Source organism: Procambarus clarkii, chromosome 56 (assembly GCF_040958095.1).
Source record: "Procambarus clarkii isolate CNS0578487 chromosome 56, FALCON_Pclarkii_2.0, whole genome shotgun sequence".
In the NCBI taxonomy this organism is placed as follows: Eukaryota; Metazoa; Arthropoda; class Malacostraca; order Decapoda; family Cambaridae; genus Procambarus; species Procambarus clarkii.
The window spans coordinates 19,355,070-19,379,069 of NC_091205.1; the positions used below are offsets into that span (position 1 = coordinate 19,355,070).

Here is a 24,000-nt window from a genome sequence, read left to right on the forward strand (position 1 = left end):
TCCTTTGTATACCTAAACATTTCTTAGTATATATAAACATTCCTTAGAATACCTAAACATTCCTTAGTATACCTGAATATTTCTTAGTATACCTACTGGTTCCTTAGTATACTAAACATTCACAACATACCTCACCCCACAACACAACATTATGTTGGAACACCTAACGCTTCTTTGTTACCGTACTCTGACCACCACTAACACACACTAACGTATTCTAACACACGATAACACATTTTAACACACTCTACCACATCCTAACAAACTCTAATACACTATAACCCATTCTAACACATTAACACAGTCTAACACACACTAATACCGCCGCTAACACAACGTAACACATTCTAACACACTAACACCGTCTCTAACTCACACTAACACATTCTAATACACATTCTAACACACAATACAAGCAGCTCCGGCTACTTACGAATAGGTCTTGCCGTCCGACGCGCAGATGGGGTCGTAGTCCTTGGCGCAGACGTCGTTACAGCGACAGCTGGGTCGTCGTTCGCGGTCCAGCTGGCACGTCTGTCGTTCCGTGCACGACACCTCCTCGCACGGGTCTGCAAGGTCGTGTGGACACGTTAAGACTGTTATAGATTCAGCTACTCGGAACAAGTTCCAAGTAGCACGGGCTATGGTGATCCCGTAACACCCTCCCTCCAAACACGCCACCTAGTGAGATTGTACCAGAAAGCGCATAGCCACTCGCAGTGGCTGTTGGTCACTCAGGGGTTGAACTGTCTCAGTGGGATGGGGGGTAGTTCCCATCCCTTGTTACCCATTGATGGGAAACAGTGGCGGCTGACACAGAGATGGGAGAGGTGGATGTGGGAGGGGGGAGGGACTAGGTGAGGTTCAAAGGGAGACTTCACTTGGATGGAATGGGGAAATTATCTGGAGATGAAAGAGGGCATCTGGAAGGTGGAAGGGGGGTGGGAGGGGTGATAGGGGGTGGGAGGGGTGAGAGGGGGGTGGAGGCGGTGAGAGGTTGGGGGGGGGTTACTAGTATCTTTATCTACTACTAATAGCTCGTAAATGTGTGCTCAAACTAACAGATAAATATAAAATCAGCCAGTCACCCCCCAGCCAGCCAGTCACCCCCAGCCAGCCAGTCACCGCCAGCCAGCCAGTCACCCCCCAGCCAGCCAGTCACCCCCAGCCAACCAGTCACCCCAGCCAGCCAGTCACCCCCCAGCCAACCAGTCACCCCAGCCAGCCAGTCACCCCCCAGCCAACCAGTCACCCCCAGCCAACCAGTCACCCCCCAGCCAACCAGTCACCCCAGCCAACCAGTCACCCCCCAGCCAACCAGTCACCCCCCAGCCAACCAGTCACCCCCAGCCAACCAGTCACCCCCAGCCAACCAGTCACCCCCCAGCCAACCAGTCACCCCCAGCCAACCAGTCACCTCCAGCCAACCAGTCACCTCCAGCCAACCAGTCACCCCCGAGCCAACCAGTCACCCCCAGCCAACCAGTCACCCCCCAGCCAACCAGTCACCCCCCAGCCAACCAGTCACCCCAGTAATGCATGAGCCTCTCTCTACTCGCCTTTACTTAATAAAGCAAGGAAAAGTAAATATAATGCTCGCTAAGGACACTAGCAAGACTCCTCAGAGGTGAATAAGACTCAAGTAATATTCCTGAAGGTTCCAAGAGAAAGGTTAAATTTCAGACAATAAGCCAGAGGGCCAACCCTCCCTTACAGTAGGCGAAGGCTTTTCCCAACAATACCTTATGATCTACGGGCTCACCATAGCCCGTGCTACTTGGAACTTTTTTGTTCTAGGTTGCGAATCTTAAACAACAACAACATACCTTATGAAAGCATATAAGTATTGTAGCCATTAAACTTACAGGTTCAAAATATATCGGGAACTTGGTTGTAATTTGCAAACACTATTGATACAGGATTTAAAAAGAGATATTATTAAGACCTCAAAACCTGGACTTGAGTTAACAGTGTAGTATATCAAACTTCACTTATTCACAACATGTAAGTATACTTCCTGGAATGTATTACACAGTTATCTTTGCTATACACTTTGGACTTGGGCACGGTGGGTATAAGTCCTAATGTCTGCAGGCGATGAGTCACAGTAACGTGGCTGAAGTATGTTGACCAGACCACACACTAGAAAGTGAAGGGACGACGACGTTTCGGTCCCGTCCTGGACCATTCTCCTGGACCACAATCGACTTGAGAATGGTCCAGGACGGACCGAAACGTCGTCGTCCCTTCATCTTCTAGTGTGTGGTCTGGTCAACGTACTCCTAATGTCTGGTTCCACAAGCTCTAATGGGTGGTAACTGAGTGTCCATGCCATTAGACAGTGACGTGGTGGAAGCAGACAACATACGGTCCCTTTCTTATACCCTTAGCCTGCCAGTCACCTCAGTCAGCCAGTCACCCAGTCACCTCAGTCAGCCAGTCACCCCTACCAGACAAAGTTCAATACCCACGGTCTTCCCACCAACAGAAGACTCATCACAACCTCCTCTGGAGGCTAGGCAGAGACAAGCAATAGAAACTAAACACGAATTGCATTTCTTTTTATAACATTGCATAGCACTATATGCAACCCATCCTGCTGTTAAGATAGTACCTATTGTGACTGTCGTCAATAGTCACGAATTCGTACATAATTACCTCTTAGATAGTAGTATACTGACCAGTAATGAATTCTTTTAAAATAAATGAAGCTAAAAAACAAACTTAAATATTCGTAGGCCTAGTATAGCACATATATGTACTATGTTAGGCCTTAGATATTGTGTGTTAGGTCTAGGAAGGTTAGGTGAGGTTAGTTTGTAAAAGCAACACAAGTAAAAATATAATTTTCCGGTTTGTACAACTCAATAGTTCAAATTTCTACTTTCTAACTTTGTTGTACGTCGATATATATATATATATATATATATATATATATATATATATATATATATATATATATATATATATATACATATATATATATATATATATATATATATATATATATATATACATATATATATATATATATATATATATGTATATATATATGCAACCTCCGAAGAGACAACTAACACAACACCTATACCCCCTATTAGACTATTTTACAGGAACTTCTTTTCCACAGCTCATAAAACGGAGGAAAGGGTCCTGAAAGATATTGTTAATAGAAACGTTATCCCTACAGACAAAAATCAGAGGATACAACTGACGATTTACTATAAAACCAGAAAAACGGCCAGCCTACTCATGAGAAACTCTCCAGACACAAAACAGAACGCTTTAAAAGAGACTAACGTCGTCTATGCCTTCAAATGCCCACTTGGGGACTGTAAGCTCCAAAAAACCCAGTATATAGGTGTGACGGTAACGCGTTGGTGTTCGGCTGTTTAAGGCTAGGGGTATGGCCTCGTCACATAGTTATAAAAAAAAAATAGAAAAAACTGGAACTTCGTCTGTGGTAAGGTAAGGAGAAGACACACAAAACACAAGTAAACTTTAACAATGAAATTTTAATTACGTTAAATAAATCAAACATGAAAATAATGCACAAACAAATTCTTATAATAAAATCAATGAATCAAAATAATAAGAATACTTAAATGACAAAATGAAAAGTTACGTTAAGGCAAAATAACAAGAAGTGCAACACAAAAGTTAAGTGGGAGGTGCTGGAATATTGGCTTAAAGCCACCACCTCTCTCAGTACACTCTAGAGTCTAGCTGGGAGGAGTGCTGGCTACGAAAGCACGGAACATTCTGAGGACTGATGTTGGGGCGACCCCAGACATCAGGTAGTATTGGGGGCGAGTACAGGTGCAGCCAGACCGGCGACCAATCAGCGGAGCCGTAGCGATCAACGGGTAGTTTGGTGGTTGGAGTTCGAACAGGTGGCTGGTTGCATACGTTTCTGCTCACCCTGGCAAGCCTTGCTGGTGCTGGTGTTTTTGTCGTTGTTGGACATTTCTTCCATAGTCTTTTTATATAATTGTGAAGACGTAATTTTGGAGGGAAGAGCAGGCTCAATCTCTTGAAGGAGATTATCGTCACAACTCTCCCCCGAAGCCTGCGGTTCTGGAAGAAGTACGTCGTTATGTGGTGGAGTAATGGATGGAGTCGCTTCTACTTCATAAACTCTGGAGAGGGCATCGGCTATGGTGTTGTCAGAACCCTTGATATAGCGGATCTCCAGGTTGAAGTCTTGTAAATACAGAGCCCATCGTAGAAGACGCTGGTTGGTGAATTGGGCTTGATGTAGGAAGCGGAGAGGGTTGTGGTCTGAGAAGATGGTGGTAGACCTGGCGCCTTGTAGGTACGGAGCGAAGTGTTGGAGGTTCAGGACGATGGATAGTAGCTCCTTTTCAATAGTGCTGTAGTTCCTCTGGTGTGGTTTCAGTTTGTAGCTGTAGTAGCTGACAGGTAGAACCTCCTCGCCTCGTAGTTGCATCAAGACACCACCAACGCCGGTACCACTGGCGTCGACATGAAGGACGAAAGGCTTGGTGATATCTGGAGAGGCGAGAATGGGGTTAGAACAGAGGAGGAATTTGAGTTGTTCGAAAGCAACGGTTTGCTGCATGGTCCAATTATACCGTTGCTTGGGACTGGTTAATAGAATTAGAGGTGTGGCGACTGTACTGAAATTCCTCACAAACCTACGGTAGTAAGAGGCAAGACCAAGGAAGCGCAGGAGCTGCTTCCTGGTGGTAGGCTGTGGATACTGTAGGATGGCTTGAGTGTGTGAGTCTAACGGAGCTATGCTGCCACTCCCAATAACATGACCCAGATAACGCACTTTACCTTTCGCGAAAGTGGACTTGCCCAGGTTGATGGTGAGGCCGGCTGTCAGGAGCTTGGAGAACAGACGTCGCAGCTGGAGCAGATGTTCACTCCAGGAGTTGGAGGCTACGACGATATCGTCCAGGTAGGCGTATGTGTTATCCAAGCCCTGGATGACACGGTTGACAGCTCTTTGAAAGGTGGCCGGGGCATTACATAGTCCGAAAGGAAGGCGTTCATATCTGAAAAGTCCAAAAGGAGTGATGAAGGCAGATATCTCTTTAGCGCGCTCCGTTAGACACACTTGATAGTACCCCTTAAGCAAGTCCACTTGGGACAAGTACTGGGCACTACCAATGGCATCAAGGATGTCATCTATCCTTGGCAAGGGGTAAGCATCCTTGACAGTGACAGAGTTCAGTTTACGATAGTCGGTGCACAACCGCACCTTACCTTGGGGTTTGGGCACCAAGATACAGGGTGAGGCCCAGGGGGACTCACAAGGTGTAGCCAGTCCATGATCCAAGAGGTATTGCACCTCAGCACGCATGACTTCCTTCTTGCTCGGGCTGATTCGGTAGAAGGGTTGACGAATCGGCCGGGTGTCGGGGAGCAGTTGGATGTCGTGCTGGGTAACATTACACTCTTGGGGATCATCTCTGAACAACTCTTGATGTTCTCTGAAGATCTTGACGAGAGGTGCACTATGATTATCCTGAAAGTATTTGGGAAGATCATTAAGGATTTCGGAATTAGAAAGCGCTGACTCCTTGTCAGTGCTTTCGGGAGGAGAAGCTGGGAAGGTCTCACTGTGGATGTAGGGTTCTGTGAATGTGGAATAATTAGTCAAGACAGTGGGAGGAGTACCATTATATTGCTTCAGGAGGTTGACGTGGCACAGCTGGGTCTTCCGCCGCCTATCAGGAGTCTCTATCACATAATTATTATTATTCCTGCACTCTTTGACGCAGTAGGGTCCTGAAAATCTGTTTTGTAAAGGTGAACCTGGGATAGGGAAATAAGCAAGGACGAAGTCTCCCGGCTTGAATTTTCTTACTTTGCTGGTCTGGTCGTAATGAGTCTTCATTCTCACCTGGGCTTTCAATAGATTATCATGGGCAAAGCGGTGGACTCTCTCTAGAATGTGTTGAAGGTTTTGAAGAAACTGGGGCACATTCTGATGCTCACTGAAGGTGGCATCTCTGAGAGAGTCTTTGAAAGCCTTAAGGGGAGTACGGCACTTACGGCCGTAGAGCATCTCATAAGGAGATACTCCTAGGGACTCATTGGGGAGACTTCTGAAAATACACATTATTAGGTCAATCTGCTTATCCCAATCCTTTGAGGTTTCACTACAAAACTTTTTCAAGAGTGCTTTGATGGTCTGATGACTACGTTCAAGAGAACCCTGTGAAGCAGGATGATAGGGGCTGGACAATACCTGTTTGATGTTGAACTCCTCCAGTGTCCTTTTGAAGAGATCACTGGTGAAGTTGGTGCCACAGTCACTTTGAATCTCCCTGGGAAATCCGTATTGAGTGAAGATCTTCTGTAGATGTTTGATAACCGTAGCAGCCGTGATGTTCTTCACTGGAACTGCTATGGGAAATCTGGTGGTAGGACACAGGATGGTTAGGATGTAGGCGTTACCTGAACTGGTCCGAGGTAAAGGACCAACACAGTCTATTATGAGTCTGTGGAAAGGTTCCGCAGGCACCTGTATGGGAATCAGTGGTGCTCTGGGAATGGAGACGTTCGGTTTGCCTGCCATCTGACATGTATGACACTGTTTTACGTACTGTTTGACGTTGTTTACCATACCTGGCCAGTAGTAGTCTTGACGAATCCCATGGTAAGTCTTGTTGAAGCCGTAGTGGGAGAATGCTCCATGGGCCAGGTGTAGAATAGTGGGCCGCAGGCTGGTGGGAATCACAAGTTGTTCGGTGTTGGCCCAATCGTCCTCCTCCTTCAGTTTACTGGGTCTATATCTGCGGTAGAGCAAGTCGTTCTCTAGGAAGAACCCAGGAATACTGTCGGGTTGAGTCTCAGCCTGGAAAAACAATGGTGTTAAAGTAAGATCTTCCCTCTGCAACTTACGGAACTCCAACTTGGTCAGATGCGGGGGTAGTTTCTGAGGGTCTTGAGGGACAGCGGTAGCAGTAGAGTCAGCTGGCTGTGGACGTGCGGCTTGTGCACGGGTGGTCACGAGAACCGGAGGAGAAACTTTATCACTCTCTTGAACCTCTGCTGGAACATACTCGAGAATAGGATTACTTGGCACAGAGTTACACACCTGGGGTTTGTCCATGACGATCAGGTTGGTCGGTTGCAGGTCTTCTGCCAAGTCGTTGCCTAGGAGAAGTTGCACTCCAGGCATGGGAAAAGGCTTTTCCCTGACGGCGACTTGGACTTCCCCGTTCACGTAGGGACAATCCAGGTGGACTCTGGCGAGAGGGTATGGAGTGGTAGCAGTGAGGTCAGTGATGAAGACTGTTTCCCCGGTGTAGACTATGTTGGGCACAGCCGACTTCAAGATGATCGATTGTAGAGCCGCTGTGTCCCTCAAGATCTTCAATTTGAAACGTCCCTCCGGATTTGAACCGTTGGCAGAGACAGTTCCAGTATACAGGTGGTTACTGAAAAGAGAAAGATCATTAACATCAACACCAACATTCATCACAGGCTTACCGGACTTAGGAGGAGTTGGTTTGGGTCGTTGTTGGTCAGTGGTTCCCTTGTATTGAGACTTACCACACTTGTCTATGGTATGTCCATAGAGTCTACAATATTTGCAGTACAGTTGTGAACCAGCTTGATCGGGGCTCACCTTCTCGTAACTGTACCACGACTTCTTACTGGAGGATGGTTCAGGTGTCAGCCGGTGGATGAGGCTGTAAGTGTCAGCCGACTTAGCACACTTCAGGTAGTCGGTTTCTTCTTTATCTGCTAAGTAGAGGCGGACAGGAGGCGGCACACGTCTCAAGAATTCTTCAACAAGCATCAGGTTGACGAGTTCTGTAAAAGTAGAGACATGTGCTGCTTCCAGCCATTTCATGAAATACCTCCGTTTCGTGTTAGCAAACTCGAGGAAGGTAGTGGTACTTGCCTTCAGGTGGTCACGGAATTTCCTTCTATAACTTTCGGTGGAAAGTAGGTAGGCGTCTAACACTGCTTGTTTCAGAGTGTAGTAGTCATTCTCAGACGCCAAAGTACTGAGTGTGACTGCAGCTCTACCTGTAAGATGGACTCTGAGAAGTGTGGCCCATTGGTCGACAGGCCAACTGAGTTGATTAGCAAGGGTTTCAAAGGTGGTAAAGAACACATCAACTTCTGCTTCTACAAAGGATGGCATTAACTTACTTGCATGTGATATATTAAAACTGACGGGAAGATTGGCAGTAGCTTGCTGTCGTTGAGCGAGGTGTGAAGTTTCCAACGTGTATTCCCGTTGACGACACTCTAGAGCCAGAGTCGCTTGTTGCTTGTCATGTTCGCGTTGCATCTCCAACTCGCGTCGTTTGGTTTCAAGCTGTACTCGTTCCCGCTCCTGGAGTAGTGCAACCTCACGTTCCTGGAGGGCGAGTCCACGTTCATGTTCTTCTCTCCTCAAGGCAGCTTCACGTTCTCTGAGGGTGATTTCTCGTTCTTGTTCCTCTCTTCGTATGGCAGCAGCTCGTTCTTGTTGTTCGAGGGCTTCCCTTTGCTGCTCACGTTCAATCTTGGCCAGCTCTAGTTTGAGTTTCAGCGTTGCCAAATCAGTTTTATCTGCAATATAGTAAGTTTCATGAGTTTCAGAGTCTATCTTACCTTGCTCTAAATAGTAATCCAGCAACAGGTTGTGTAGGTCATTTTTGTTGGCTTGGTAGGGAACTTCTAGTTGATACTCATGTGCAAGAGTTTGTAGTTCAGTCCTCTTGGCACGACTTAAAGTCCCTATTTCACCTGCTGGATTTGCACGGAAAGTTTGGAGACGAAACATGGTGAAATTAGCAAATAAAGGTACACGAATGTTCAATAATGAAATGTCAGAAACAGGACAACGTGGCAACTGGTACCTATCCTGTGTGATCTTTAACAATTAACGTTAAGTGAAAGATATTAAATGATTACATTAAATCAAGGGCGCAGGAAATCTTGTACCCGGTACTCATGTAAGAGAATAAGGGCAAGAAAATCCTACTAACAAATGAAACAGTTAAATGCTTCAAAAGTAAAATTGGTAGTCCAAGGATGTAGGCATACCTTGCCAAGTCTCTATAGGACATAAAGCAAGTTTTTCCCACTGAATTTAATATGATACTTACAGAATTAGCGAACTTTTGTGCTCTGAAAAAATAAGCTAATTCCCTACCGTTGTATGTATCATCATCTCTGACTGACGTGTAGGGGTGCGAGGTGTCAACTGGTGACGAGAACTGCTGCTGAGGTCCCAATTCAGCAACTAAAGTTCGAGCTAGAGGAACTATGGCCCTCTTTGTCCTCCTACAGTCAGATTGCAGAAGATTGGGTACTCTTGACCCGGGGCAGACCACAGTACCAGGGTACCAATATGATGATCTGTCAGAATGAGAAATATTCAAGGGACATAGATGGTAAATACGAGTAATAACATGGAGGGAGAGATGACCAATTAAGAGTATGACTGAGGCCTACAGTCACCACGTAATCCAAAGTTGTCTCACCTTCACTATATGTTACTCTCGTAATGCACAATACACCGCACCTTATAAAAAATGAAATTGAATGAAAAATAGTAAAGCTACGTTAACAAAGTTAAATACGCTTACCATAAATTACCACTTGGCACCAGTACCTGAGTGAGGCTCCTAGGACAGGCCCCCATATAACTTGTGACGGTAACGCGTTGGTGTTCGGCTGTTTAAGGCTAGGGGTATGGCCTCGTCACATAGTTATAAAAAAAAAATAGAAAAAACTGGAACTTCGTCTGTGGTAAGGTAAGGAGAAGACACACAAAACACAAGTAAACTTTAACAATGAAATTTTAATTACGTTAAATAAATCAAACATGAAAATAATGCACAAACAAATTCTTATAATAAAATCAATGAATCAAAATAATAAGAATACTTAAATGACAAAATGAAAAGTTACGTTAAGGCAAAATAACAAGAAGTGCAACACAAAAGTTAAGTGGGAGGTGCTGGAATATTGGCTTAAAGCCACCACCTCTCTCAGTACACTCTAGAGTCTAGCTGGGAGGAGTGCTGGCTACGAAAGCACGGAACATTCTGAGGACTGATGTTGGGGCGACCCCAGACATCAGGTAGTATTGGGGGCGAGTACAGGTGCAGCCAGACCGGCGACCAATCAGCGGAGCCGTAGCGATCAACGGGTAGTTTGGTGGTTGGAGTTCGAACAGGTGGCTGGTTGCATACGTTTCTGCTCACCCTGGCAAGCCTTGCTGGTGCTGGTGTTTTTGTCGTTGTTGGACATTTCTTCCATAGTCTTTTTATATAATTGTGAAGACGTAATTTTGGAGGGAAGAGCAGGCTCAATCTCTTGAAGGAGATTATCGTCACATAGGCAAGACAACAACATCTCTTTCTAGGCGTTTAACGATGCATAAGCAACAGGGCTCCATTAAGGAACATATAATCTCTTCCCATAACCAAACCATCGCCAGAGAAATCCTAGTAAACAACACAGAAATCATCGATAGATACAGCGATAGCAGGCGGCTTGACGTTTGCGAGGCACTACACATCAAGAAGTCAACACCAGCAATCAACAGCCAATTATTGCACAACTATATTCTACCCACCTCAAGACTCCGCTCCAATATAGAAGCATCAAGAAATATGGACCAATAGGCTTTCTACAAACACTTCTATTCAATACCCATTGTTTCTGTTCTGTCTTGTGTTGATACTTTTAATACCCTATTAATATCCCCTATTGTTCTGTCTTGTGTTAATGCCACATCACCCCTCCCACCTCACTCAAATGTAGATATAAAATCAGAGATACGCAAGTTCTATTCAGTTGTGTATTTGTGAAGTCTTTGAAAATGTAATAAGTTTTACGAAACTCGCCCGTGTCGCGTCAGACTAGAAATAAAAATGAATTTTGGAGAAGTGATTTTTGATTTACCTCCAACAGTGAAGCGTAATGTACGAAAGATTGAGAAAATTCGTGTTAGAATTATTAATCTTACTTTTTCGGTCATATTTAATAATATATGTCTACAGGAAAGACTGCTACCAAATATATATATATATATATATATATATATATATATATATATATATATATATATATATATATATACACAACAGAAGGCTGGGCTGTTGTATGACTTTGCACTGCACTGCACTGCATTGTATTGCATTACTTTGCAATGTATTGCATTAGACGATCGTGTTGCATGTCGAGTGGTTCTGGCAGTTCCGAATCTTGCAAGTTTTGACTCGACTGTCTTGACCGGTGTCATGAACCCACTCAAGGCAGCCGGGGTCTTGCCTACCTCTACCGCCACTCCGCCTGGCGAGGTCACTCATCCGTCTCTCAAGCAACGGTGTGACAAGACGGACGCATACCATTACCGGATAATATAGTGACACTACCAGACAATACAGTAACACTGCCGGGAAATACAACAACACTACCAGACAATACAGTAACACTACCGGAAAATGCGACAACACACTATACCAATACAATCCACTTGGTTGTGGAGCCCGGCTAACACGCTCTTTTCCCACTTTGTAAATAGTTTGGGAGTGAGAGAGTGACAGGGTGTGTCGCACGACTGTCACTTGTTTTAGTTAGACTTAAGCCATAAGATGGACGTAATCCCAAGCAGCACTCGAGAGGGTACGAGGACTTCTGAGGAAGTCTGGTCGACTTCCGAGAAAGAATAGAGGAGCTGGACTGATAGATCACCAGAGGTCCAGCATCGTGGAGCAGCGACGTGTTCCAGTTAGTCTCTATAGGCGGCGCTGGAGGATTGAGAGTCAACCCGCGGGCCACTCCAAGGTATGGATCTCTAAGAAAAGATCTTAGCCCCCCTCCCCGTCTCTTCAGCAGAAGAGAGGAGGGGCTAAGTAACCAGTGTGTGAGACAGTGTGTCTCCTGCCCGAAACGCTTTGCGTAATAGTGGCTTTAGGCATTGTATGTACTAGCTTTTATCTATAAAGCCAACAAACTTTGTAAAATCTCTTTATGTATGTACCTTTGCCTAAATAAAAATTATTATTATTATTATTATTATTATTATTATTATTACTAATGGAGGTTTGGGCGACATTCGCTGCCTCCTTGTGTAATCAACGATGGAACTCGGGTGTTAGGAGCCGCCGACCTGTGATAGGAGGAGACCCGAGTAGAAACTTGAAAAGGAGACGTGTCTTATCTACGCGGAGTACCAGAGGGATCATCAACCCACTGCTACAGGCTGCAAAGACTACAGCTTCCGTGCTTCCACTAGTATCGTCCCGGTAGATTTCCTTCCCTTTTCCCCTTGTTGATAGGAAGTGTATATCAATTATTTAAGTGTACGGTGGGAGATTTGTTGTGATAAGATGGGCACAGATTATGACAATTTCGGATCAAGTGTGAAATTTATGTGTTATTTCTTTAATTTAGAGGATCTAGAATAATTGTGGCTTGTTAAAGTTCAAATAATTATTACGTAAGTGGAGTTATGTTGAACTCCTGTGGGAGAAAACATAAAAAAAAGAAGTAATAACCTAGTGAATTCTGGCGAGTAATACAGTTGGATGTCACCGCATTATCAAGGACTTTTATTGAGGAGTGTTGCCACACAGAAACATGAGATATTTTCAGTTTTGAGTTAAGCTTTGTACTTATTTTCAAATTTTGCCCCGAGCGGTTCGTGATTTTATTATGGTGTTTTGTTTCGCTCCTTCTCCATTCTCTACATGTTTACCTGGGGTTAAGCTGAGCACTGGACACAAATAAGTAATCAGCAGACTGGAACAGGCGTACCACTGCACATAGAAAAATTTATCTGGCCTCTTGTCAGATTGGCGACCTTAAGCTGTTATACCTTTGTGGTAGGCAAGTCGGAAGCAGGGAGCCTGGTACTCATAGTGCCTGCGGACAGACCGATTGAAGATCCAGGGAATGGCCAGCTTATCTTACTTGCCGCGGGGGCAAGGCCCGGTTTGAGGAACTCTACCCTGTGAGTGACTAAGGTGCTCCCCAGGATTCGCCGCTCGCCAGCCCGAGGGTAAGGGATTCAATGGAAATATTTTTAGGGAAGTTTGTAGAATTTTAGAGACAACTTCGGCTTTTACAACAGCCTACCACCCACAAGCAAACGGTATGACGGAACGTACTAATCGTTCAGTCAAGGATATTCTTGCAATCCTTGCTGAACATGATGCAAATTCATGGGATGACCACCTACCCTATGTTCAGTTAGCTTTGAATGCTGCCATCCACCAATCGATTAACACCCAACCCCTTCATTTGTTTACTGGTCATTCATGTAATTTCCCCTCAGCTCTGCTTAACAGACATAATATTGCATACGGTGAGGACTATCCTTCAGAGGTCCTCGGTAAGATGAGGAATGCTTGGAATATTTGGACGCCAAATATTAGGGGGACTCCCGGTTTGCCGCCTCCTCCTCGGCCTTGTCCAGCAGTCTCGGCCTCGGCCTTGCTCCAGCAGTCTCTACCCACCAAGTGATGTGAACGGTTGTTGGTGGCGACACTGCGGCCCCCAGCGACTGTGGTGTGGGCCTGCATGATGGGGTTGCTCTTGACCGCTGTGAGGAGGACGTTCTCGGCAGGGCTGGAGTTCTCCGGCCTGATGGATTATCCGGCAGTGGACGTGGCCTTGTTAAATGTCATGCGTGTTGCAGTGGCCGACGTGGGTGGTGTCCAAATTTCATTCCACGGCAGTTTTCACGGATTTTGTCTGGAGTTATGACGGGCGCACCTGTACGTTACCTGGGGATACTGGGACTGTGGCAGTTTCGGATCGCAGTGTTCCGATGACTTATGTGAGTGCATGGTGCGCCTTTTGAATTTCCAGATGACCTGTTTGCGTCGTTTTTTTTTTGGTGGGAAATACGGGCGTGTATTACACTTCCGACTGAATGTGATTTCCACTGCCTGGCTGAAGGGCGTGGTGAATGGGACGCGGACACTTACTATGCAATTTAAGGCTGATATTCCGTCCTCTATGGTACTAATAGGGTTCTCCAGCCGGTGTTTTTATGCTGGTCACCCTCACACTTGTTTTAGGTGCGGCTTGTCGGGCCACCTGGCTGCTGTTTGACGGGCTGGTGTAGTGGCGAGAGTGAATCTCTTCCGAGAGGAGGATTTTCCCCCTCTGGAGGCTTCTGTGTGTGGTGATGCGGACGTGGGTTCTCTACTGGTGTGACTAAGGGGTCCTTCTGCTGCAGAGGACCCTACTGGGGTTGTTGTGCTTTGTCCACATTTTCTGCAGACTCCCCCTGATGGCGCTGCATGTGTCGTGGAGGCTGCGTGTGTGACTGTTCCTCGTCCTCCAGCTGCGAGGGACGTGGCGATGGTTTTTCCAGTGGTACCGGTGCCTGTGTCGTCGGCCGTGTGTAATGGCGGTGTGCTGTCTGGTGCTCCTGGGTCTCTGTTGTTGTGTGCGTTGGGCCGCCGGGGGAAGTCGCTGCTCCGGTCCAGGGGCTGTATGGTTCCTGATGTGTGTGTGGATGTTCACGCTGTGCAGCCTGATGTGGTGGTTGCTCTGATGCCTCCGGTGGTCTCCGCGGCTGATGTGGTGCATGGCCCTGAGGCGGTTGTGCAAGTGAGGGGTTACCCGTATCTCTGATGGGGCGGCTGTGGCTGCTGTGTCGTTAGTGGATGTCCGTCCGTCTCGTCCACAGCTGGAGGGTTTTAGTTTGGAGGACCTGCCACCTGACCTGAAATGCACGAGGAGGTCTCCCGAGTCGTCACTCCGTGGTGGTGTCGCTGACGTGGGGAAACCTGAGGGTTCGGTGTCCTCTGAGGATGATGCTGTTACAGTGCCTGGTGCTTCTGTGGTGTCTGTCGTTGGTGAGGATGTGGTGGTGGACGGGCCGGTGCGGAATCAGGGTGTGGGGGCCTCGTTGCCTGTTCCTGTTTATCAGAAAGCACAATAACACACTAGCTAAGTGCTGACTGGGAGGATAATTTTGGGGCGAAATTTCTGTCCTTTTCTTATACAATTTTCTTCCCCCATCCAAGCAAAACCTTACCCATTATATCCTAAACTCCCTTAATTAAATCCCTCCCCACTATCCTAACATCAACCTCTCGCCAAGTACAACGTTTCATCCTCCCCATTACCCACCTAGCCCTCTCCATTACCCACCTAGCCCTCTCCATTACCTATTACGCCTCCTTTCCCCACCCAAAACAAGACCAGTTGTGCAATGAAGGGGGCAGGTAGGGGGTGGGGTGGGGTGGGGTGTGTGTGTGTGTGTGTGTGTGTGTGTGTGTGTGTGTGTGTGTGTGTGTGTGTGTGTGTGTGTGTGTGTGTGTGTGTGTGTGTGTGTGTGTGTGTGTGTGCGTGTGTGTGCGTGTGTGTGTGTGTGTGTGTGTGTGTGTGTGTGTGTGTGTGTGTGTGTGTGTGTGTGTGTGTGTGTACGCATGTTCGTTCTACACTTGGTCCCGTGAGTCCACCGCGGCCTCGCGCGCTGATCTACAATATCAACCCGGAAGTTGCACCTCCCACTGTCCAGGAGGCGCGCGTGTTCCTCCCTGCAATGTTCGCGCGCGTCTCTCAGTCGTGCGTCGTACGTCAGTCGTGCGTCGTACCTCCGGGCGTTTGTCTCTGACTACATGTTGGTATACCATACTCTGAAGCCTCACGGCGATCAGCGGAGATGGTGTCACCATCCTCTTGGGGGCCCTGTACCTGACTTATTATCACTGATTCCTCTAGCAGCCTCCCTATTCCTTCCCCAGCTTCCCCATCTCTTCTTCTCGTCTCTTCCTTAGCACCCTTCTCCGCTCCATTACCTCCCCTGCTTCACCTGCTTCAGGGTGAGTCATCTCAAGGACCCTGAGAGTCATCTTAGGGACCTGAGAAATATTTCTAGAGCTCTAAGAAACATGTCTAGGGCCCTGAAAAACATCTTTAGGGCCCTGAGAGTTATCTCTAGAGCCCTGAGAAACATGTCTAGGGCCCTGAGAAACATCTTTAGGTCCCTGAGAGTTATCTCTAGAGCCCTGAGAAACATGTCTAGGGCCCTGAGAAACATCTTTAGGGCCCTGAGAGTTATCTCTAGAGCCCTGAGAAACATGTCTAGGGCCCTGAGAAACATCTTTAGGGCCCTGAGAGTTATCTCTAGAGCCCTGAGAAACATGTCTAGGGCCCTGAGAAACATCTTTAGGGCCCTGAGAGTTATCTCTAGAGCCCTGAGAAACATGTCTAGGGCCCTGAGAAACATCTTTAGGGCCCTGAGAGTTATCTCTAGAGCCCTGAGAAACATGTCTAGGGCCCTGAGAAACATCTTTAGGGCCCTGAGAGTTATCTCTAGAGCCCTGAGAAACATGTCTAGGGCCCTAAGAAACATGTCTAGGGCCCTGAGAAACATCGCTAGAGACCCTCAGAATTAGGGCTACATAACCATGGGGTTATACAGCATAGTTATGAGTCTTATAGACTGTTACTCTACTACAAATATATCTTCAACTTGTTCTTCATCAAGTTATTGTTCTTCTTCAAGGTCAGGTAATTAATTTTGAGAAAGCGCCAACTCATTTCGACTATCAAGCACCGGGAAGGGGTCAGGATAAGGATGTGGGATGGGACGAGGGGTCCGGATAAGGATGTGGGATGGGACGAGGGGTCAGGATAAGGATGTGGGATGGGACGAGGGGTCAGGATAAGGATGTGGGATGGGACGAGGGGTCAGGATAAGGATGTGGGATGGGACGAGGGGTCAGGATAAGGATGTGGGATGGGACGAGGGGTCCGGATAAGGATGTGGGATGGGACGAGGGGTCAGGATAAGGATGTGGGATGGGACGAGGGGTCAGGATAAGGATGTGGGATGGGACGAGGGGGAAGGAACGGTGCTCAACCACTTGGACGGTCGGGGGATTGAACGTCGACCTGCATGAAGCCAGACTGTCACTCTACCGTCCACCCCAAGTGGTTGAGTTCTTATTCAAATTCTCTTTTTTTCGTCCTAGTTTATAATAATACCAAGTAATTATTATTAAATAATAATAATTATTATTAATAATATTATTATTATTATTATTAATGTTCTTTTTCTTCTTTTTATGGTTTTTCGTCTTAATCTCCCATTTCTTCTTCTCTTCCTCTTCCTCGCCCTGTTACTAATCCTCTCTTGGATTAGGCTGCTGCTTCTACTGTCTTTACAGGCAAGCAGTCATGCTGGTAAACAAGCAATGATGAAAGCAGTTATGGAGGCAGGCGGACGGCCGAGCAGGCAGGCAGGCAGGCAGGCAGGCAGGCAGTTAGACAGGCAGGCAGGCAGGCGGGCGGGCGGGCGGCCGAGCAGGCAGGCAGGCAGGCAGGCAGGCGGGCGGGCAGGCAGGCAGGCAGGCAGTTAGACAGGCAGGCAGGCAGGCGGGCGGGCGGGCAGTTAGACAGGCAGGCAGGCAGGCAGGCAGTTAGACAGGCAGGCAGGCAGGCAGGCAGGCGGGCGGCCGAGCAGGCAGGCAGGCAGGCGGGCGGGCAGGCAGGCAGGCAGGCAGTTAGACAGGCAGGCAGGCAGGCAGGCAGGCGGGCGGGCGGGCAGGCAGGCAGGCAGGCAAGCAGGCAGGCAAGCAAGCAGGCTGTCAAGCAAGCAGGCAGGCAGGCAGGCTGTCAAGCAAGCAGTCAGTCAGGCGGGCGGGCAGGCAGGCAGGCGGGCAGGCAGGCAGGCAGGCGGGCGGGCAGGCAGATAGATAGACAGGCAGGCAGGCAGGCAGACAAATAGACAGGCAGACAGATAGACAGGCAGTCAGGCAAGCAGTCAGGCGGACAGGTAGACAGTCGGAGGCAGTATCTCCCAGGTGAGGAGTCTGGACAGGGCGGCCCAAGCCGAGCTCTGGTGCACGGGCTAATGGCCAATTACTGAGTATTATACGACAACGAGCGCCGCTCAAATACATGTGAGGCTGACTTGACCTGACGGCAGCCTGGCCTCTGGCTCCTAGGGGCCGTGTTGACTCTCTCTACCCCTCTCTCTCTCTCTCTATCCCTATCCACCCTTACTCTTATCCTTCCTCTCCCACTTACTCTCACCTTCTTTCTCCTATATTTTCTTTTTGTTCCTCTAATCTCTCTTTTCCTCCCCTCCACTCCCTTTTCACGAACCACCTATCTCTTCCCTTTTCCATTTAAATCTCCCTTTTTACCCTTTTTCGACCTCCCTTTTCCCCCCTCTTTCCCCCACCCTCTCTGCCCCATCAGCCCCCATTGTCACGGCCCCATTACCCACCGCCGTCTAGCGGAGGCCGCCATCAAAGCCATCGTCACAGTCAACACAGGAAAAATGTATTTGCAATTGTGAGGTAAATTAGGGACCCGAGGACACACTGGCATAGATGATGTGCGGGGGGTTGTGGGGGAGAGTGAGCGTGTACTCGTACACGCATATGTTCCATGCAGGTTGAGTTATAGTTCCTGGGACCCCGTCATTCACTCAGTGGTCGTTTAGTTGGATGAATTCCAATTTGGTTTGTCCTCCTCGTCATCTTGATTCATTGCTTATATGCCTGTCTGCTTCCTTGTTTCCTTTCCCTGTCCCTCATCTGTCTGCTTCCCTCTTCCATCATTCTGACTTTCTGCTCATCTGTCTACTTCCGACATCATGTCCCTGCCTCCCTCAATCTTCGGGGCCTTGATCCTTACCTTCGTCTTTCCTTCGGGTAAGACGGGAAGAGTTACCTTCTTCCTCACAAGGTGTTGACATTCTTATGTGTGATGCAGTAAGGTAGCCCCCGAAGGTGCACGGTACATTGATGTAGTGTACCGTGTACCGCGGTGTAGGTACATTGGTGTACCTCTACACCACTGTAGAGATGACACAAAGTTACCACAAACGTCCCCACCTCAACTCTCTCAAGTTGTGTGTGTCTTCCCAACCACTTGGGCTGGACGGTAGAGCGACGGTCTCGCTTCATGCAGGTCGGCGCTCAATCCCCCGACCGTCCATGCAAGTGGTCAGGCACCATTCTTTCCCCCCCCCCCCCTCCCCGTCCCATTCCAAATCCTTAACCTGACCCCTTCCCAGTGCTATATAGTCGTGATGACTTGGCGCTTTATTCCTGATAGTTCCCTTCCCTTCCCTTATGTTTCTCTCCCTTTCTCCTCCCACCTACGTAGGTACATTTCCGGTATATGTCAAAAATGGGTTTAGCAGACTTATTAAAAAAATAAAACATAAGACTGGTATTACAAGTAGTTTCCCGTCACTGTTTCTAACACCTAAGACCTAACAACTAAGATGTCACCTAAGATGTCACCTAAGCCACAGGTGACATCTATGAGAAGTCTGAAACCATCACAGAAATAACTGTTCCCAAAATCACCAGTGACTCGGAAATGGTCATTATAAGGGGCTAATACAAGACACATTTACGTAATAGTAGCACGGAGGTAATGGGATCAATACAAGCGCTGATCCCACGTGGTCACGTATTGTCCCTGTGGAACATCACAGGAAGTGATGGTCCCTCGCGTCACGGGCCGCTGTTGTGACCTGTGACAAGTGTGTAGGTCGCTACTTTTCACCTCGTGTGTGAGCTGTGTTACGTGAGAATAACACGACCATCTTAGATCTTGGGCCTATTCCAAGACGACAACCCATCTTGTGGGTCGTAGGTAGGTTATCTCGAGATGATTTCGGGGCTTTTTTAGTGTCCCCGCTGCCCGGTCCTCGTCCAGGCCTCGACCCCCAGGAACCAGCCCGTGACAGCTGACTAACAGCCAGGTACCTATTTTACTGCTAGGTAACAGGGGGCATAGGGTGAAAGAAACTCTGCCCATTGTTTCTCGCCGGCGCCCGGGATCGAACCCGGGACCACAGGATCACAAGTCCAGCGTTCTGTCCGCTCGGCCGACCGGTAAGTGCCTATTTCATGAACAAATCCACAAGGGCCGTGACGAGGATTCGAACCTGCGTCCGAGAGAATGCCAGACGCTGCCTTAATCGACTGAGCTACGACATGGGAAAAGGAGTTGAAACATGCCTATTACATGTGTCTACATACCTATTACATCATGAAATAGCTGTGACAATGGTTTTCTTAATATATGCTCTTCACATATTTCTGGTACAAGATGCTAACCACAGTAGCATCACAAGCATCACAGGTGACAATGCACAACCGTGACCGTTCCCACATATCTTAGAACTTACATATATCAAATTCCAGTTTGTTACGAATCTTGCACCATTACAACTACATATACATCATATGCCATTGTTAGTCGAGTAAAAACTACTCGTAGAAATGATTGAAACCCAAATGCCCCCAAAACTGGACATTAAGGTTCATAGGTGGTCCTCAGACCCACGCCTCAAGCCCCATGCAGGATCAAGTCCTCCTTCAGCGGAGCAGTATATGGCGTTCACAAAAGGCCTTTACGTTCATTTCACAAGGCCAGTTGTAATTTCAGGGAATCTGAAGGCCAGATTACATAAGCGGTCCCGAGAGCAATTATTACAAGGAATTACATAAACATGCAAGAGCCGTAGGCCTAATGTGGACCACAAACTACAAAATCTGTGAAGCAAGAATTCTACATTTTGCTCACCAACAGCTTATGCTGGCATGGAGGAGGAGGAGGAGCATGCAAGCTCAGCTAGTGTCAGCTAGTGACACCTAGTGACACCTAGTGACACCTAGTGACAGCTAGTGACACCTAGTGACAGCAAGTGTCAGCTAGTAGTCTCAGCTAGTGTCACAGCAATCTCCATACCACTAATTCCTAGTGGAACTTTCACACTGAAATGGCGTGCTGGGTGACGGATCCAAATATCGAACTTAAGTTTGTACTACAGAAAGGGTAGGGGCTTAAGGATCCTATATAATTCCTAATCCCCCCTTGTCTGAGTCAGGAAGTCTGTACTTAGGCTAATCAAGGCCCTCTTTTTCCTAAGCTTACTACGGACATTTCCCCAGGATGCAACCCACAACAGTTGCCTTATTCGTGGGTCCCTATTTTTACTGTTAGGTGAATAGGGGATCTTCGACTGTGATCCGGGAACATAGACCACTGTACTAAAGGATCTTTGTTCGCAAAATCACACACACACACACACACACCTTGCTATCTTTAGTCATTTCTACTTTATCCTTACTCTACTTTTTCACTCTCTCCTAATCCACATTTCTTTCTCTTGTTTCTTTGTCATTGTCTCTTTTTTTTATCCGTAGATGGATAAAGGAATAGACGTCTTCTGACTTCTGTAAGCTGGATGAGAGCTTTCCTTTCCCTTAGCTCATGGTAAGCCTTACCCTACTAGTTTACCCTCTTCCGCCCTCCCTCCCTCCCTCCCTCTCTCTCTCTCTCTCTCTCTCTCTCTCTCTCTCTCTCTCTCTCTCTCTCTCTCTCTCTCTCTCCCTCTCCCTCCCTACATCTCCCTCTCGAAGGCTCTACCTCTTTCAAAGTCGATCTCTCTGTTTTCTTAAAGATTCCCCTCTTGTATGTCTTCTCTCTCCTCCTTCTCTCCTCTCCTCCTTGTATGTCTTCTCTCCTCCTTCTCTCCTCTCCTCCTTGTATGTCTTCTCTCTCCTCCTTCTCTCCTCTCCTCCTTGTATGTCTTCTCTCCTCCTTCCAAGTCTTCTCTTGGTCAAGAGTCTTATGCTCTAATCCATTTCTTCTTACCGTTGAGTCTTCATTTTCCATCTTCCCTTCCATCTAACCCCTCCTCTCTCCGCCACTCAGCATTCTCCCCTATCCCTCCCTCCTCTCCCAATCCTCCCTTCAACCTCTCATCTCTCTTCCACCCATTTCTCCCCTACGACTTTCCACGTGGTCACACCTCTCCTCCACCGGCACTTCTATCAAAGTCTCCTCTCTATTAGAAGAGGTGTTGGGGCTTTGATCCCTCTTGATGGGTGTGTGGGAAAGGGAAGGTTGGGGCTGGGAGAGGAAAGTAGGGATGGGAAGGGAAAGGAGAGAGGGGGAGAAGAATGGGAGAGGGAGGGAGGGAGAGAGAGAATACGTGAAGGGGAAAGATAAGAGATTGTGATTGGATGCAAGAGAGAGAGAGAGAGAGAGAGAGAGAGAGAGAGAGAGAGAGAGAGAGAGAGAGAGAGAGAGAGAGAGAGAGAGAGAGAGAGAGAGAGAGATTGGATGCAATTCAGAAACGAGTAGAGATAAAAAATGAGTATAGAGAAGAGAGGAAAACAGTAAAAGGGCGTAGGGGAGAGGGGAGAGAGGACAGAGCTGTGAGAGGGGAAGAGGACAGAGCTGTGAGAGGGGGAGAGGACAGAGCTATGAGAGGGGGAGAGGACAGAGCTGTGAGAGGGGGAGAGGACAGAGCTGTGAGAGGGGGAAAGGACAGAGCTGTGAGAGGGGGAGAGGACAGAGCTGTGAGAGGGGGAGAGGACAGAGCTGTGAGAGGGGGAGAGGACAGAGCTGTGAGAGGGGGAGAGGACAGAGCTGTGAGAGGGGGAGAGGACACAGCTGTGAGAGGGGGAGAGGACAGAGATGTGGGAGGGGAGAGGACAGAGATGTGGGAGGGGAGAGAGGAGAGGTCAGAGCTGTGGGAGGGGAGAGAGGAGAGAGCTATGAGAGGAGGAGAGGTCAGAGGGCAGGTAATCCATCAGCCACCAAGGGAGAGATGACCCCAATATTGGCCTGGGAAGCAGGGGGGGGGACAACTTAATTACAAACAACCTAGAACCAGATTAAAAAATAATGAAGATTACTGAGAGAGAGAGAGAGAGAGAGAGAGAGAGAGAGAGAGAGAGAGAGAGAGAGAGAGAGAGAGAGAGAGAGAGAGAGAGAGGGAGAGAGAGAGAGAGAGAGAGAGAGAGAGAGAGAAAATGATGAAAGGGAAATAGAGATAACAAGTTAATACATGGTTCGCTACGAGGACCTGGAATATGAAGCAGTTTGGACGAAAGTAACTTGTTAGGCCGATTCGTCAAACGAGCCAACTGGCTAATCTTCGCCATTCAGGAGCTTTGCAAACCGCAAGTGACCTTGATAATCAAGACGGCCCATTTATTGGGGGCATCCTCCATCCCTTTTCCCGGAAGGTACTCATTTATGAAGTATATATATACGCTATCCTCTGCCCTCAGCAAGCTATACCCATTTCTGGGGATAACCTCCATACCCCGGCCCCCCCCCCTGCAAGCTACCCATTTCTCACAGATCAAACTACTGCAACTCCCATACCATGTACAGTGGCACCCATCCACTACACGTTAAATGCACATTTACAGTCTCCGTGGTGTAGTGGTAAGACACTCGCCTGGCGTTCCGCGAGCGCTATGTCATGGGTTCGTATCCTGGCCGGGGAGGATTTACTGGGCGCAATTCCTTAACTGTAGCCTCTGTTTAACGCAACAGTAAAATGTGTGCTTGGATGAAAAAACGATTCTTCGCGGCAGGGGATCGTATTCCAGGGACCTGCCCGAAACGCTACGCGTACTAGTGGCTCTACAAGAATGTAACAACTCTTGTATATATCTCAAAAAAAAAAAAAATTAAAGTACCCGCATACCCATCCCCATATTTATCTTGGTACCCCCCCAACTCGTAAACGTTTTCTATCTGCCCAAGAAGGTACCACTCACTTATTCCTGGAGCCTACACAGCCGTCTGATTTCCGTCAGTCACCAGAGATTCGAACTGAGGTCTCAAAATTACGAGTATGTTGTCCCTACCAGCCAGGGGCATAGATGGTTATGCCCACATATCTCTACTCCCTCTCACGCCACCTAAGTCCAACTTCACTCACTCCCAGATCTTTCTCTGACACAACTTTACTTACCTATATATCCTCATTCCCTTCCCTACCCCCTAGTCTCATTATACACCTCCCGTCCTGTCATTCCAGCCCCTTTCCACCACCCCCTTGTGTATGTGTATAAAGTATATATGGAAGCTGATCAGAATTACATTTCACCTTTGTAAATGCACATTAATGACACTATGTAAAAAGACACATCTAACACTTTATGTAGGTCATACGTAAATCTGTGTATCTATGTATTTACGTATGTAGGTTAGCTTAGCATTTTAAAAGCACCGAATCACCTTCTGTGGTTGAGTGTTCAATAAACC

General features: G+C 47.6%; 1 protein-coding gene across 6 annotated transcripts in view; it reads right to left on the reverse strand.

The window, feature by feature from the left end:
- The window catches only part of LOC123770855 (agrin), a 419,139-nt gene that overhangs the window by 64,478 nt on the left and 330,661 nt on the right, over positions 1-24,000 (reverse strand). For all 6 annotated transcript variants that reach the window (XM_069305808.1, XM_069305809.1, XM_069305810.1 and 3 more), the window contains exon 5: positions 434-569. In XM_069305808.1, the coding sequence (XP_069161909.1) occupies positions 434-569 (136 nt within the window). The remainder of the gene's footprint in view (positions 1-433; positions 570-24,000) is intronic.